The 16,954-nt window shown below is 39.7% G+C and overlaps 1 protein-coding gene across 3 annotated transcripts in view; it reads left to right on the top strand.

Moving 5' to 3' along the window:
* LOC129250864 (tau-tubulin kinase homolog Asator-like) overlaps positions 1–16,954 on the top strand; it is a 127,590-nt gene that overhangs the window by 83,974 nt on the left and 26,662 nt on the right. Inside the window, exons 2-3 of one of the 3 annotated variants that reach the window (XM_054890470.1) lie at positions 6,536–7,064; positions 7,119–7,484. In XM_054890470.1, coding sequence (XP_054746445.1) covers positions 6,536–7,064; positions 7,119–7,484 — 895 coding nt within the window. Of the gene's footprint in view, positions 1–6,535; positions 7,065–7,118; positions 7,485–16,954 lie in introns of those variants that run through there. The other 2 variants (XR_008582821.1, XR_008582824.1) reach the window with 2 other exon arrangements.

Raw genomic sequence — 16,954 nt, 5'->3', positions numbered from 1 at the left:
AGGGGTTGATTCGCTTGGCCGTAAGTGGTCAAATTCCGAACAGTGTGTTTTCTGACGAGAAAATTTTTCAAATTGAGCAATTCGTTAACTCGCAAAACGATGGGGTTTATTTGACCAACCATTTATACGAGAATTTGAGTCATTGATTGGCCACCAGGAGGCAGCAACCGCCACAGGTAATGGTTTGGGCCGCTGTAACCGAAGATGGGCGCTCTCCAATCGTTTCCATCGAACCTGGCGTCAAGGTAAATGCGAAACATGATCCTGAAAGTATTCTAGAGGTTACTTTGAAGCCGCGGACAGACATAGGTACATTTCGGTGGCAGACCATGGACGTTTTAACAGGACTCGGCACCGTCTCAAAAAGCTCGAGTGAACCAAGAATGGCTAAAAAATTACGTTCCGAACTTCATAACGGCCACACAACGGCTCTTAAATTCACCAGACACGAATCCGATGGATTATACTCTTTGGGCGATTTTGGAGAGCAAGGTCCGAACTAAAACATTCAACAGTCTCGATACCTGCAAGTCACATTTGAGCGGCTTCCAACTCATTTCTGAACCAGCTCAAGACCATAGTCAAGGCAAAAGGTGGTAATATCGAGAAAAAGTAAATTGACTCTTACTTTTGTATTATTTGCACACATTTTTAACTTTGAATTGAATAAAAGTAATTTTCCAAACTAAATTGATGGCTTTTTTAATTATTTACACTTCGAGTGCCGGACCCTGTAGAATTGAACGAACGGAATTGACGTTCGATAAAGCAACCAAGTTGTTTTGGTTGGTAATATTGTTACGCAAACGCGGAAATCTTACAAGACGTTCATTAAATGCATAATAAGTCGTATTATTAGAAAGGTTAAAAAACGATTAATCCTTAGACTATAAAATAAAGTATGGCTTTAAAATTGGCTCAATAACTCCTTGCAATCTATATTACCATTAATGATATTATAGACAAAGATGATTGAGAAATACGTTTGGGTTTCATGTGATGACTGCAAACCAAGTAATTTACGTCAACTTATGTAAGGGGCAGAATAATCTTGCTAGCCTGCTTTAAACAACGCTATGTTTGTAAAAAAAAGTTTTTACGTCTTCGATTTTCCTCGAATGAGTCTCGAAGTATGGGTTCCACATTAATGAACAGTCCTCAATGCGAGATCTTACTGAGGCAACATTGAGAGATTAGGGTCTTTAAAGTCAGTGGAATTTCTTTTCATAAAACTAACCAGTGCAAATGCCTTGGATATCGCATAACCAATATGTTAAGTGAGTGAAAGTTTAGCATCGAAAATAACACTAAGATTTATTTTCCGCTTCCAACTTAGGGTATAGTTGTTTAACTTATAGTTAACAGAAGAGAAGTTTGGCTTCCTGGTAAAGGGTGAAATAAAACATTTATTAACATTCAAAAATAAATGGTCTGTCAACCTATGTGCTGCTTGGAGGAGTTTTATATCGCCCGCAAACATTAAACAGTTTGTAAACTTAAAATGGTTAAGTAAGTCGTAAGGCAGGTACTGATTATGTCGAACATATATTTCTTACTCTCAGTTTTGAAGACGAAACTAGATGAGGAACTAACGCTGGAAGCATAGAAGCCTCGACCTTCCACAGGACTGCCAAAATAATGATACGAACTTGCAACACGAAAACAACCAAGGAATGTAAAATATTGTCTGGAGTACTGAGTGGAAATTGTTTCACTCCATATCACGCAGCTAAAATGTGATTGGTCCACAATGACGCGTGTAACTTATGCGAAGACGAAAGGGGTACGTTAGAACACCCTCTTTGCCACATTTCTGCTCTAAGGCGGATTCGTTACAACTGCCTAGGATTGGTATACTTTTCATCTCTGAAAGATATTCCTGACAAAAGTTTAAACTGTTTATTGAACTCCAAGACATGTATCATGAAATATGTTTAACACAACTCCAACAACACTGGTAACACTACGGACCGTTGTGATCTATGTGATATATACTGGGGAAGATAAGGTTAGGTATATCTGGCTGATTTGGACAGATCTCCCATAGGCCTCACGGTCTAAGCCTGAAAGGCTTTCGGAGATCAAATTGTGGGCAGAAGGCAGCCGCTCCTAGTCCTTCCGTCATTTTGAATCCATCTGTAAAGAAATTTTATATTTGGTGATCGGATTCTAAATACTTCTGCCAGTCATTCTGTTCTATTACAAAACCAGGCCTCTTGCCAAAGTTTCCTTGTGGAATAACGTAGTCTGATTTTTCATTAATGTCCAGTATGTTACTTTGACCAAAAAGCCTTTGTGAAAGTTGTCCAGCTATCCTCAGTCTTAGTGCAGATCTTTTGATTGAGTTTCTTACTACTAATTTGATGTCAGTCGAGAAGCCTTTCTATTTCCGCTGTTGGAGTTGTGTTCATAGCGCCGGTTACACATATTCCTGCAATCCTTTGCACACTTTCCCATCTTTTAACGTATGTTATTTTATGACACGCCATTCACCGTACTAGCGAACTATAGAGCATTATTGGCTTGATAACTGCCATGTATATCTAATGTGTGAGTCGTGGAGATAAGCCCCAAGTCTTCCCGAGCATTTTCCTGTGCGTGTAAGGCATTAGAAGCTTTCTTTGCTCTTCCTTCCACATTACATGTCCATGCCATTTTACTATCTACAATAACCTCTATGTCGATGTGAGGAGCTTTTCTTTGATGGCAGAAATACACCCATTGCCTGCCGAGAGGCGACCGCTATTAGAAAAACTTTGTCTTTATTTTGGTGTTTCACGAATATTCAAACCTATTTCATTTGAGAAACAACATCAAGACTTACACCAAAAATAGGAGGTAGAGCTCTTCCAAACACCCAAAACAGGGTATAAACCCCAATGGTATATATATACGAGGTGTGTTCAAAAAGTATCGCGAAATTTGAATTTTCGCAGGTTACGTATATTCGAATATCGATTTTTTTGTGGCGATATGTTGGTACTCATGTCTCTCACTCATGCCGATGAGTTCGGCCATTTTGAATGATGAGACGGGTCGGCGCAAAATTCGTACCAAAACTGCTCAATTTCGACCAAAAGCAGCATCGCATGAACATTGGTAACGAGATGTTGGACTCTGTCCGCGACGCCCCAAATTTGCTCCAGAGGGTCATAACTGGTGACGAATCGAGGGTTTATAGTTATTACGTGGAAACCAAAGCTCAATAATCTCAATAGAAGCTTCGAAGATTGGAAAAAATGTTGGCACAAGTGCATAATATCTCATGGGGATTACTTTGAAAGGGACAAAATAGATATTAATCAATAAATAAAGAAGTTTGGAAAAGACATAAAATTCGCGATACTTTTTGAACATACGAGGTGCATTATTTGTATTACTAAAGCGAAAATAAACATTAAACTTTAGGAGTTATAAAAAGTATGGTCAATGTTGTTGTTGTTGTAGCAGTATCTTCGCACTGTCAGTGTAGTGTAATTACCGGTCGTCTTCGTGTAGCTCTAACGGTAGGCCCAGGAAACTAGCTGTTTCGACGGGTTGGGTCAAAAGGGAGAGAGGTGTTAGATGAGTGGGTTTGATGGGGCATGTGAAAAGGTGGTTAGTGTTGTGCGGGGTGCCTTCACATGCTGGACATATGCTTAGTATGTCGGGGTCGATTCTGGATAGGTAGGAGTTAAACCTGCTATAGTATCCAGAACATAATTGTGCCAAGGTTACGCGGGACTCTCGAGGAAGCTGGAGCTCTTCGTCTGCAATAGGTGGTGGTTGGACTCCGAAAACGGCATTCGGAGATCGGGAGCTTAAGAAGGTGACAAGGGTCTCCCGATGAATGTCGTTTATGGCCTGTCTGTACACTGTCTGATCCTGGAGTGGTCTGTCTGTTTTGTCCTGGATCTCGTCCACGTAGTTGATGAAGTGTCTCCTGATGTGCCTGGGAGGTGGCTCAGGCTCGAGCAGGTGTCTGCATGGGTGAGGCCTACGGTGACACCCTAGCAGAAATTGCTTGCCGAGCATTTTGTTGTGCTCCTTAACAGGGAGCATGTGAGCCTTGTCATGCAGGTGTTGAATTGGGGACATCAGGAGACATCCTGTCGCGGTCCTAATTGCAGTATTTTGGCAGGTCTGGAGCTTCGTCCACTGCGAATCACTGGTTCCAGGCGACCAGACAGGCGCAGCATAGTTGAGAACCGGTCGGCCTAAGTATGGTCAATCAATGCTGCCACTTAAGATATCATGTATGAACATCGAAACAGAGATAGATCGATGAAATAAAAGTCCTTAGTCGGGTAAAACCCATGTTGTTCCCCCACGTAAAATTGACATTTGGTAGTTCGTAGACCACATCATCAGCTTGCATAGCCCTTAAAGAACGGTGAAGCAGCTTAAATGGGATTCGACCAATGGGAGAGGCGATTAGATTAGTAGTTTTAAGTGGGAATGTAAAGTCGTGTTTAGTATGTAGCATACTTAAAGTCTCTTGTAAATAGAGGATCTGCTTGTTTGTAACCTTGTTTGTGGATCGATCCACGCTTGCGTTCACATTTACCTTTTTATGTGCCTTTTACTAGAGTCAATTACCTTTCTTTTGATCCAGTTTCTCGAGCATTAGTTGAATTTAATACTATTTTAAAGAATTATTCTATACCCAGAAATACTTTAAAATTGTCCTTGGAACGTTATTTCTCATAGTTTTTTTTTATTTATATTTTCCATCAAACATATTTAGTCATTAAGTATCTGCATAAAAGTTTTACTCAAGTCTGTAAGATTGCAATATCGTAGACTGATTAAATTTAATTGAATTGAAACTGCTTGATGAGCATGCTTTATCGTTGACATAGGTGGTGCTTCACAAACCATATCATACCGTCACAGTCTGGGCAGTGAAGAACCGAGAAATATCTATACTGATATATTACAATATGTATGTTTTAACTGTTTCAAGCTTGGTGTCGCCTGAGCAGATATCTAAGCCGGATAATACGATATTGTTTTTTTTTGTAGATGTTAGGCCGCTACCGTTTTGCTCGTGTTCCTTTCGGTACACACTGTTGTTGTAACAGCTTACAAATGGCTGCTTATTTCCGTAATCAATTATCATCAATCTGGTATATCTTTTAGTTCAGTAGACAGGCAGTTTCGACGAGGTGAGACCAAAGAGAGAGAGGGGATAAACAAATGGGTTTCAGTGTGCATGTGAAGAGTTGTTAGGTTTAACGATGTTCCTTCAAATTCCGGACATAGGGTATGTTGTGTATGTCGAGGTCAATTCTGAATAGGTAGAAATTTAACTTGCTAAGTATCCGAAAGAAAACCACGGCAACACGGATGACAATTGAAACTTTTATTCTTGTTTAATTTTACATATCTACTGCTTTTTAAATTAACTTATTCAAACCTTGTTACTAAGGGTACATTTTATATATAAATGAAGCCATTGTTTTGGCACACCACTTGACTAAATGTGTAGGTGCCGAAAAATTCGATGACAATTCTATGTGCGCAATTAAATTAAATCAATCAAAAAATAATTAATTCACATTGAGTTTCATTTCAAATACTTTGTTTTTCGTTTTTAAAGAGATTTTTATTTTTCGCAATTTCATTATAAATTGTTCTCGCTTTTAAAAGTTTATCTTAGATATCCTTTGACTGAGAATTATTGAATTGTCGTATCTCAGCTTATGTGGGTTTTTTAAGCTATCAGTGGGTAATATATATACATATATTCAAGAAATGGATTCAGGGTGGGCCATATAGCGTTTGCTTTTTGAACTACCTATTTTTTTTGAGAATGGTAACACAAATGACATGTCAAATGTGTTCATAATTTATTTAAAGGTTTGACATTTACGAAATGGGACGCTATACGCTTGAACCAAATCGGGAAATATTGAAAACCTATTTCCAAAGTGGTGAGTCTTCTTCTTCTTCTGCGGTTACAGGAAATGGCGAGCGTTACCGTGACATGCTCAACGAGTTTTTGTTTCCAAAAATTGAAGAGGATGACATGGACGACATTTGGTTTCAACAGGACGGTGCAACTTGTCACACTGCCAAAGTTACACTCGAACTTTTGGCTACCATTTTTGAATTCCGATATCAATTGGCCGCTTCGCAGCTGTGATTTAAGCCCGTTGGACTATTTTTTGTGGGGAGCCGTTAAGGACAAATGCTATGCAAACCATCCAGAGACGATTGATGCTTTAAAACACGAAATCGAAGTTGCCATTCATGAAATTGGAGCCCAAACAATCGAAAATGTGCTTAAAAATTGGGTTGATCGAATCGCCTACTGTAAAGCCAGTCGTGGCAGTCGTTTGATCGATATTATTTTTCATTCATAACTGACAAGGTTCAATCTTCAAAACAAAAAAAAAAATTTGAAAAAAAATTGATTAGTTTTTTTTTATAACCGATTCAAAAAGCAAATTTTACATGGCCCACCTTATACAATATAAAAAAAATTGGTTTATTTAACAATATAAACGTTTTTAGAAAATTTACGTTAATAATACTTTTTTACATTTTGCAGAAATTACGAAAATGTTACTGGGTTGCAACCACCAGAGCGGCAAAACAAATATTTATATCATCAATCCACATCAGCTCGTAGTGTTACAAATGCAAAAACAAAGCACGACATCCTACAACTTATACATAAAAAAAAACAACAGTTTAATCAAAAAAGCTTGGAAGAAAAAAACCAAAAACCAGTACAACTCCTGTTATTGCAACCACCATCGAAACCCCCACCTCCAATATTAAATAGGCACGCGAATATTGATGAGAATGCAGGTTCGAAAATTATCGATCTTTGTGAGGGTCAACGTCCGTGTGTCTCAAACGCTGTGCGGCGATCTACAACACTTCCTGCGAATCATTGTTGCCTAAGCATTCGTAATCGGGTAACATTTCGGGTGCAGTCACCAACTTCACGTTTCGAAGAAAAAAGCAATAATCTCAATAGCAAAAACTCTGACAACCGTGTTAAAGCCTTAACAGTTAAAATGACTTCAGAAGATCTCTTGCAACCAGGTCACGTGGTCAAAGAGCGTTGGAAAGTATGTAAATATTATTATTAAAGATATTACAGTATCTAAAAATTTTTACTATAGGTTGTGCGGAAAATAGGTGGTGGAGGTTTTGGCGAAATCTATGAGGGACAAGATTTGATAACTCGCGAGCAAGTTGCGTTGAAAGTAGAATCTGCACGTCAGCCGAAGCAAGTTTTAAAAATGGAAGTTGCAGTATTAAAAAAATTACAGGGGAAGGAGCACGTTTGCCGTTTTATTGGTTGTGGTCGAAATGACCGATTCAATTATGTGGTGATGCAATTACAAGGCAAAAACCTAGCGGAATTGCGTCGAGCGCAACCTCGTGGTGCATTTTCACTGAGCACAACATTGCGATTGGGACTACAAATCTTGAAAGCTATTGAATCTATACATTCAGTTGGATTTTTACACCGTGATATTAAACCTGTAAGCAAAAAATGAAGATTTGAAAAAGTATCTAAGTAATTTATATAAGCGTATACGGCATTATACAACTATTTCATATAAGTGTGCCGAAATTTCATTTTCTAAACTACCAACGATTTGGTAAAAGCGGAATTCTAGAAAGTAGATATATCCGAATATAAATTTTCTACATTATGACTCATAAACCCAAAAGTAAAACTCAACCTCAATTAACCCTTTGCATTCGACGGCTCCGCAGCGGAGCCATTTAAAATTTGTCTTCCAACCCAACGGCTACGATAGGGAGACGATGCAAACAAATTTCAATTCATAACATAAGAACAAAAACTGATCGTAATAACTTCATTCATTCTATTTGCAAATTGCAAATGCAATCTTTTAAAACTTTACGTTTTAGATAGCAAAATTGGAGCAAATTCAAGTCAGTTCTGTTATTCATTAGTAGAGCGAATTACATTACAGTAAAAAGAAGCTTCGCGTGCAAAAGGTTAAAACTATTTTAGATATGCTCTTTAGATGACCCAAATATAATATAATACACATGTGCTTTACGTTTTGCTTAATTATTTTATAGCCAAGGTTTAACGATTACTGATTCGTATATAACTGCCTGTAATTACTTCCCATAAAATTACAGTGTACTTTCTTAGCGGTCTACAGTTGTTGTAAAATTATAAAACATTTCCCACACATTTTTGGAGAATGCTGCTGTAGTGACAGTCCTTCGAAAGACATAAATCTGGGTTATTCCACTGATTTTTATCTGTGATCTATAATAATAGGGTGTTATTGTTTGGTATTTGGCTCACCTTCTGCTCCTATTTGTGGATTTTGTAGTTTTTCCACAAATGGAGGGACCTATAATTTTATGCCGCTTTAAATGGCAGATGATTTTTTTAGTTTGTCATAGTCTGCGGAGGGGCGACTGCTTTTGAAAAAACTTTCTATATATGGTGTTTCATACCTGGTTTCGGACCCGTGCACATTCTGTCATTCTGAAGTGGATATCTCCAAAACGAGTTGTTTAAAGGCTTCAACAGTTTTTTAAGCATTGAGTGCTAAATCATCATTAAGTGCTAAATAAGGGCTGTAAGGCGGATGATCCATTAATTCGATCTTTTAGTGCTGAGAAACTCCTTACATCAGAGCTCACATTGTCTTGGTGAAGGATAAGGATGATTCGTCTTCGATGGATGGATTTCCTCAATTCTCAGAAAACTTCCGGAAAACAATTGTTTGTATACCAGTCAGAATTTACTGTTTTGAGTTTCTTTAATGGTACAGTTACGACACGACCATTTTTTCGAAAAAACAGACGACCCTTGGTTTTGACGTGCTTCTTCCTCGAGTAACGTCTGTGGGATTAAACTCGTCTTGGAACACTCATACTGTCGACTGCTGTTTTGTCGACAGCTCTTATACTTCTGTCATAGACGTTTTTCGCACTACCGCGGATAAATTTGTTCAACATTTCCTTACAATAACCCATTACGAGTTCTTTTCTGAACAAATCTTCTTGACCACCAAGTTTTCATGCAAAATTAAATCTATGTTGACCACAGGGATGCCTCTCCCTCGCGATATGTCATATAACGATCTTGCGTTAGAGTTTGTACAACCAGCGTTTCACAGTGGCTAAATGCAGTGCTAAAACGCGAAAAGTAAAAGTAAATTTATCTGTGCACTCCTGTTTCGATAGTCCCCGTCGAAAACCGTAATAAATTATCTGACGAAGCATTCCCCGTATGGGGAATGTTTATGCTGCTACGACATCAACCATTTCCACGACAGTTGGTTCTACGTTACTGAAACGACCCGGATTTATATCCGGCCAAGGACTGTCGTTCCAGCAGCATTCCCGTATGTAAGTTTGGGGAATGTTTATGCTGCTACAACAACAACAACAACATCTCACGAAAATGTGTATGAGCTAATTAAGTCTATCTTTTGAGCGAGATGGATTTTTTGACTCACTGAAAAAAGAACAAATAAAGCTCTTAAGTGAAAACGTGATATGTAAGTTTATGCTATAAAAATACCAAACTTTTCAGCAAAAATATAAAATTTTTGCTCATGAAACATAGTGTTGCAAACGCGACCCTGCTAAAATGCAACCTTCGTGTCTGCTCATTTATTTTGCTTTCTGCGCTTGGAGATTCTACGCAATATGGCGTTTGCATTTATATTCCCTTGATTGTGTTTGGATTTTTAGCATAATTAAAGCTAAGTTTTTCCTAGAAATCCTGTCTGCTGGTTTATTGTTGTGTGCTAAATTTATTAAATTAAATTAAACAAAATTTCAAATCGGTGAAAAAGTATTTTTGGAGAAGCAAATCGAAACTTGTGGTGCATAATGCTAATGTAGCATGAATGCTTGATATTTCCAATCTTAATTTTCTATATTAATAAAACTTTAACCAAAGATAATACTCCTAAGTATGTGTGTATGTATGTAGATATGTATGTACTTGGAGGAAGATTTAATGATACAACATATTTTATGAGTTAAGTTTTATGACTCTTTGGAAAAAAAATAAATAAATTAGCATCCATTATACTTACGAGTACACATTGTCTGGCAACTCATTTAAGTTATTTCAAAACGAACCTTTGCTGTTCACGAATTTCCTTATTGGTTTTGAACTTGAAGTACGGAAATTCCAATTAACAAACATCCAATTATTGAAACGATGCGTTATCCGAAGCAGCTTTATGATTTTCATCAAGATCGGTGATATATTTATTTGCCATTTTAATTGTATTCTGTCAGGGTTGGAGTTGGGATTTTTGGCAATATTACAAAAGAAATATGGCTGAAGACGTACTCTCTCAATGAGGGCAAATAGCTTAATTAAATGGAATTGATTATGATCAAGAAATCATTGCTGAAGTATTAGTAGAACTAGACAAAATTGTTAAATCTCTCTCTGGTAAATATATTAACAGATTTTGATCAAACATATGAATCGACTGAATTCTGATCAAACAAACGTTTAGAATTCTCTCTTGGAGGCATGGCCAAAACGTTTTTAATAAACTCGGTTCTGGCCAACGTGAGATCCCTGTTATTGCAACAATTCTTTTACCAGGATCTTAGTCAATATGTTTTCGTCTTTAATAAAACAATTCATATACCAAATAGTAATGTTATACTTTATACTAAAGTGGTCTCTTAACACTTTGACCGCTTTGTCAGTCACCGGTGACTGGCACGGCTCCATTGGATCAGTTCAGTGTCAGTCACCGGTGACTGACAAAGCGGTCAAAGTGTTAAGAGATCACTTTAGTATAAAGTATAACAATACTATTTGGTAAATTAATTGTTTTATTAAAGGCGAAAATATTGACTAAGATTCAAGTGCAACCAAAGGGTTTTCCAATAAAAATGCTATTTTTATTTACTATTTTTAGATTTATTAAAATCATAAGATAAATTTATAGATCGAAACATATTTTATTTATTTATTCTTTCATTACATACTTAGTATATAAAAGCAAAAGAAAATAACAAAATTCCTCACTTCATTATTAACATAATGGTAAATAATTGCAGCAATATGTAAATATAGCAATCAGAAAGTCAGCGTTCGATTTATGTGGCATTGGTTTAATCTGTCTGTTTCCTCAGTTGTAATTTTCGCCTAATCTGCCCGCATAACACTTCGCAAAGCCTCCTTATTCGTTATTACATGCTGTCGAACAATTTTTTGTAATAGATTCCACAGACGGTCAATAGGATTTCGATTCGGCGACTGTGGGGGTGTTTTAATCTGTAGAGGAAGCGTTGTACGAGAGCCAAAGCTAAATGATCTCGGTTGTGTGCTTCGGGCACTGTGCTTCAAATTCTTTTTTAAAATGTTCCGTTGTCGATTCAATAAATTCTGACCCACATCACTTACCACCATGTATCTTCTCACCATAACTTCATCACCGCCGTATTTGACCGTGCCAACGAGATTTTGTTTGTAATTGTTTACTATGGGTTGAACAGAGGAATACATTCTCCCAATAGCATTGCCAATGTTTCGGAAATTACTTTCATCTTTCCACGATTTTATATTATAATTATTTTTTTCTGATACACTAATTTCTTTTTCTTTGGTTTCCATGTTTTCAATTAATTTCCACTTTTAAATAAAATCTGCAACTGAGTTCGCTAACCGATCAATTATAATAACAAATAATGGAAGGTGCCCGAAAAAGAATAAAAAACCGAATAAAGTAATTGTGTTATTAATATAAAAGAAAGAAACTGTACGCAGACTTTCTGGCTGTTATATTTACATGGTGCTGCAATGACTTACCGTTGTGTAAACAATGAAGTGTGGAATCTTGTTCTTTTTTTTTTGGTTTTGTAACTTAAGAATCTAATGAAAGAATAAAAAAACAAAATATGATTTAAACAATAACTTTATATTGTGTTTTTGATCAATTTAAAATTATTTGTAAGATGTACGCATACCTCATAGCCTATATGTACGTGAATCTAACGAGCAGGAGTTTGAGTTATTTCTTTAATATTATAAATTTTGCGAATTGGTATTCATCCAAAGGTTGGATGCATTTACAGTAACAATCAAGGAAAGTCTCACTCCTTTTTCAGAATAAGCTTAAAGCTTTGCGGCTATATACTATATGCATATTCTTGTGCAGCTTTCTTCAGTTAGAGAACCCCATACCTAAATCATTATATTAGTTTGCCAGTTAACATGTGGGTGCGTACATATTACCTTTTATTAATTTATTCTCTTTTATATATAAATTCTCTTATATTCAGTACTAAAATTTTATATTATGGTTATTATAGGAAGAACTCACATAGCTTGATTTTTTTTTATGTTCATTTACTTGCATTTACCTACTGAAAATAAATTTGCGGCTTAATTTGCAAAATATAGACTGCAGCAACGCTTTCAGTGGAGCAAGCTTCACATTTCGTACTGACGGCTTCCGTTTTTGCGCTTAAAAAATGTGCAGTTAGCTCTCTTAGCAACTGCAATTACTTTTGGTGTACAGAATTTATCTTAATTGTGGATAGGTAGCAGTTTAATCTGCTACAGTATCTAGAACGTAAGTTAAGCTGGCCTCACGACGCTGCTGAATCTTTTCGCCGGCATGATGCATTCGGGGGTAGGAAGTTTATTAAAGTGGTACTAGGCTCTCGATGAATGTCGTTTAATGTCTGTCTTTAAATTTTCCGATGCAGGAGTAGTAGTCGTGTTTGATCCTGGATCTGGTTAGCCTAGTCGAAGGAATGTTTCCTGACTTGCCTGGGAGGTGGCGCAGTCTCTAACAAGTGCCTGCAGGGGGGAAACCTGCGCTTAGTATTGGTGTATAGTCCACATTTTACCTTTAACTGCAATTTTTTCTCCTTCGTCCAGGTGGTGAACAAGGTCGCCGTGAATTTAGTGTGGAGAAGCTGCAGATTCCTCGCAGTGAAAAAGCGAGAAAGGCAGGTTATTGGTGACTTTGGAACCCATGTCATCTATGTCATTGGCGGACGCCATTATCGAACAATCGTCAGCACATGAGGCACGTCCTGTGGTTGTTGGGAGAGCTTCGAAATATAGAAGTTGAGAAGCAAGTGTGAAAGGTCACAACCTTGTGACACTCGTTAGTTTATTTTCTTCTGTTTTGGGCTTTGGTCTCGAAAGATGACAGAAGATTTTCGACTACACAAGTAGTTCGCGGAAAACCTCTTCAGTCCCGACGGGAAAGTCAATTGTTGGATATCACCTAGTAGCGTAGAACGGCTGACTTTATTAAAAGTCTTCGACGGGTCAGACTAGGATAGTTCTTTCGCGTCAGTTTGGTTGAGGTAACGATTAATCTGCATATTTTTGGCGGTGAAGTCAGTGGTGTTTCTGTTGTGTTGGAGTCAGGTGGTTCGTGAATAGCGGAAGTAAGAGAGTCTCAAGTGTCTTCACTATTGAGGAAAGGAGTGTTATTGGGCGATAGGGGTCCCTTTGGTAGGTGGGTTGCTCAGGTTTCAATAGTGGCTGTAGCTGAATTTTGATTGTGACCAGCGACAGATTGAAAATCGTTGTAAGATATCCTACCCCCAACGGACCCTTGTCTATTTAGTCCGCATGTGTTGGATAACCAGAACAGCTGCTTCACCTTGTAAATTTAGGTCCCGTAGCCTTTCACCAGGAATGGGAATACGAAGAGCGGCGAAGGTGTCCTCAGTTGATTCCACGAAGCTGGTTCAATTAGCTTTGTTATATATATATATAGCAGCGGGGATTTGCGGAAATAAAATCGGTTTTCACCTCTGATGAGCGCACCTATTTCAGTGAGATATCCAGCCGGGCAGTAGGTGACAAACTGTGTATAAATATTACCTAATTAATCGGTTATCTCACCAATCTTGCTCGTGAGCCCATTGCTGTTAAATTGTTGTAGCTTAAAGTTCTCCGGAATACGGGCCGCTTTTCGGGAAGTAAGGTACGCGTGAGGTTGTCCGCGTAGAACCTTCTGTATGTGCCGCCGTTTTTATTGTGGCATGACGACAAGAGGCGGTCGCGCCATACCTGGCCATTGCAAGTGCAACGTAGTCTCTCGTACAATCTTTAGAAATTCGCAGGCCAGAGCATCTTCAAAGATGGCCATTGCCATTGTAATATTCGCACTTGACTGATGTTAGGTTCCGAGGTACTCTGGTTTGACACACGGAACAGACAAACGTGGGTGACCAAGACCTGCTGGTTGGCCCTCACACGGGTGTTGGTGCGAGAAGGTGGAGGGGGTTTTCTGTACAGAAAGAGAGTGATATTATTAAGGTGAGCTGTTCCGTTGGTGGTGCTAGGTGGAGCACAGCAAAAATAAGGAAGAAGTATTGGGAACTGTTCCAATGACGATAGGGAGGGGCTGAAAACACCCGGAGAATTCCGGTAGCTAGAACCGGCTCCCTTGGGAATGAGTCGTATTGCCTTATAAGCAAGTGAATATAATATTTTGTCGTTGTAGTGTAACTGGGTACATTTTTTTATTTTCAGTTTTAAATAAGAGCCTGTTAAATTTGAACAATAGGTAATTGTTCTTAACAGAGTATTGGAATTCTTTGTCCTCTAACCAATATTAAATAAACTTTCAATTCTGCTGATTAATTTGATTAAATTCAATTTATATAATGTAACATTATTTTAGAAATTTTAGAATTTAATATTTTTTTTAAATATTGTGAGCTTTGTTGGAGTTTATCGTGGCAGTCTCATTCCCATGGCAGCCGGTTTCTACGTTACCGTAATGACTCGGGTTTTTCCCGACCAAGGGCTGCCGCCCCAGTAAACTAGCCCTGTCTAGTGAACAGCATATCACCCCACACCTTACGTCACAGGAGCAACTCCTTGCAGCAACCTTGCTGCAAATCCTTCTCCTCAGGGCTGGAATTGAATCCAACCCTGGGCCAGAAGTATTCTATTGCTGCGTCTGCCATAAACGGCTCCACCCGAATTCCACCTCGGTTAGGTGCAATAAGTGCACCGGGTGGAGTCATCTTAAGACCTGTTCAGGCCTTAAGACTCATAGGGAGTGGTCCACGCGGTATGTGGCCTCGTGTTGCTCCCGCCAGCAGGCGTCCGATGCCTCCAAGGCTACTACTCCCCCTGATAGGCCGGCACCGCCAACCCCCACCACAACCCACATCTCCACGGTAGGGAGCCTATCGGAGCAACAAAACTCCTCCGACTTAACCCATCCCCTTCCCTCCTCCATCAAACGATCGTAGGGGACAGCAATTGGCAGAGCAAATAGATGATTCGATATTCAGCACTGTGAACGACGACGCCCCCACGAGGGTAGTGGGCAATTGCAGCAGTTCGCCTGACCTAACAATAGCTAGCGCGGGTCTGATAAATACCATAACGTGGCGAACTATGCTATCGTTTGCATCAGACCACTTGCCCATTATCATCTCGATTGAGAGATCTGTCGACTTTGTTTCCGCGAATCACCGGTCCTATTTTAACTTTAAAAAAGCTGATTGGGCCGGCTTCACCGATGTGCGCGCAGGCGAACGCGCATTCCGCGAGGTATTCACAGCTGCTGCGGCCCGCTTCATCCCAGCTGGAAGCTTCAAGGAAATCCGTCCTCATTTCATAGACGAAGCAGCCAGCTTGGCAAACGAGCGTGACCACCTACGCCAGGTCGATCACGGGGATCCTCGCATAAGGGATCTCAATTTGGAGATCCGGCAACTGGTAGATCAACACAAGTGGACTTAATGGGTTGAGCACTTGAAGACATGTAACCTCACCTCTGGGGTGAGTAAGCTCTGGTCCACCGTTAGGTCCCTGTCGAACCCGACGAAGCACAACGACAAGGTGGCCATCACCTTCAACGGTTGCACATCGTTGGACCCGAAGAGATGCGCGAGCTATTTTAGCTGGCTTTTTATACTGCATCCTCCGGCCGACAGATCCAAGCGTCGTGCTACCAGAAGGCTGCACAAACTGATGAACGACATTGCGCCACTTACTTTCTCCTGTGATGAGGTTCAGAGGGCCATCAACAAATCAAAAACATCAAAAGCCATTGGCCCTGACGGACTAAACGCGCTGGTGCTGAAGCACCTGGGACCATTGGGAGTAGGTTTTTTCACAAGGGTCTTCAATCTCTCCTTGGCCACTCTCATCATCCCTGACAAGTGGAAAGCAGGGAGAGTGGTCCCACTACTGAAACCTGGGAAACCCGCCAACCAAGGGGAATATTATCGGCCGATAACTCTCCTTTCCCCAGTAGTGAAGACACTTGAAGCCCTTCTACTCCCACTCTTCACGAAACACCTAACCACAGCCCCATATCAGCACGGTTTCCGACGAGTTCATAGCACCACCACTGCACTCACCGTCATAAACTGTGGGCTCAACCAAACCCGCCCCTGCGAGAAGACTGTCCTAGTAGCGTTTTACTTGAAGAAGGCTTTCGACACAGTCAGTCATTCCAGGCTACTAAATGATATTTATCAGTCGACACTCCCGCCAGGGCTGAAGAGGTGGTCCGCAAACTACCTGAGTGGTCGTCACTCGTCAGTGAGTTTTTGAGATCAAACCTCAAAGCAGAGGAAGATAAAACAAGGTGTACCGCAAGGTGGTGTTCTTTCTCTCTTGCTGTTCAACTTCTACATCTCGAAGCTCCCCCAACCACCAGCGGGAGTCTCCCTAGTCTCATACGCTGATGACTGTACGATAATGGCGTCGGGCAATGACATCGATGGCCTGTGTTCCAAAGTGAACAACTACCTCACCGACCTTTCTCGCTTTTTCACTGCGAGGAATCTTCAACTTTCTCCCACTAAGTCCACAGCGACCCTCTTTATGACCTGTCCCTTAAAGTAAAAGTGGACGACACACCAATTCCTTCGACAATTTGCTCTCCTTCTCAGCGCACACAACCGCAGTTGCCACCAAAGTCCAAAACCGCAACAAGGTCCTCAAATCGCTTGCCGGCACCACTTGGGGCAAAGACAA

The sequence above is a fragment of the Anastrepha obliqua genome, chromosome 6 (genome assembly GCF_027943255.1).
Source record: "Anastrepha obliqua isolate idAnaObli1 chromosome 6, idAnaObli1_1.0, whole genome shotgun sequence".
Classification (NCBI taxonomy): Eukaryota; Metazoa; Arthropoda; class Insecta; order Diptera; family Tephritidae; genus Anastrepha; species Anastrepha obliqua.
Note: the sequence above shows the minus strand (reverse complement) of the source record. Positions and strands in the feature narration are given on the sequence as shown.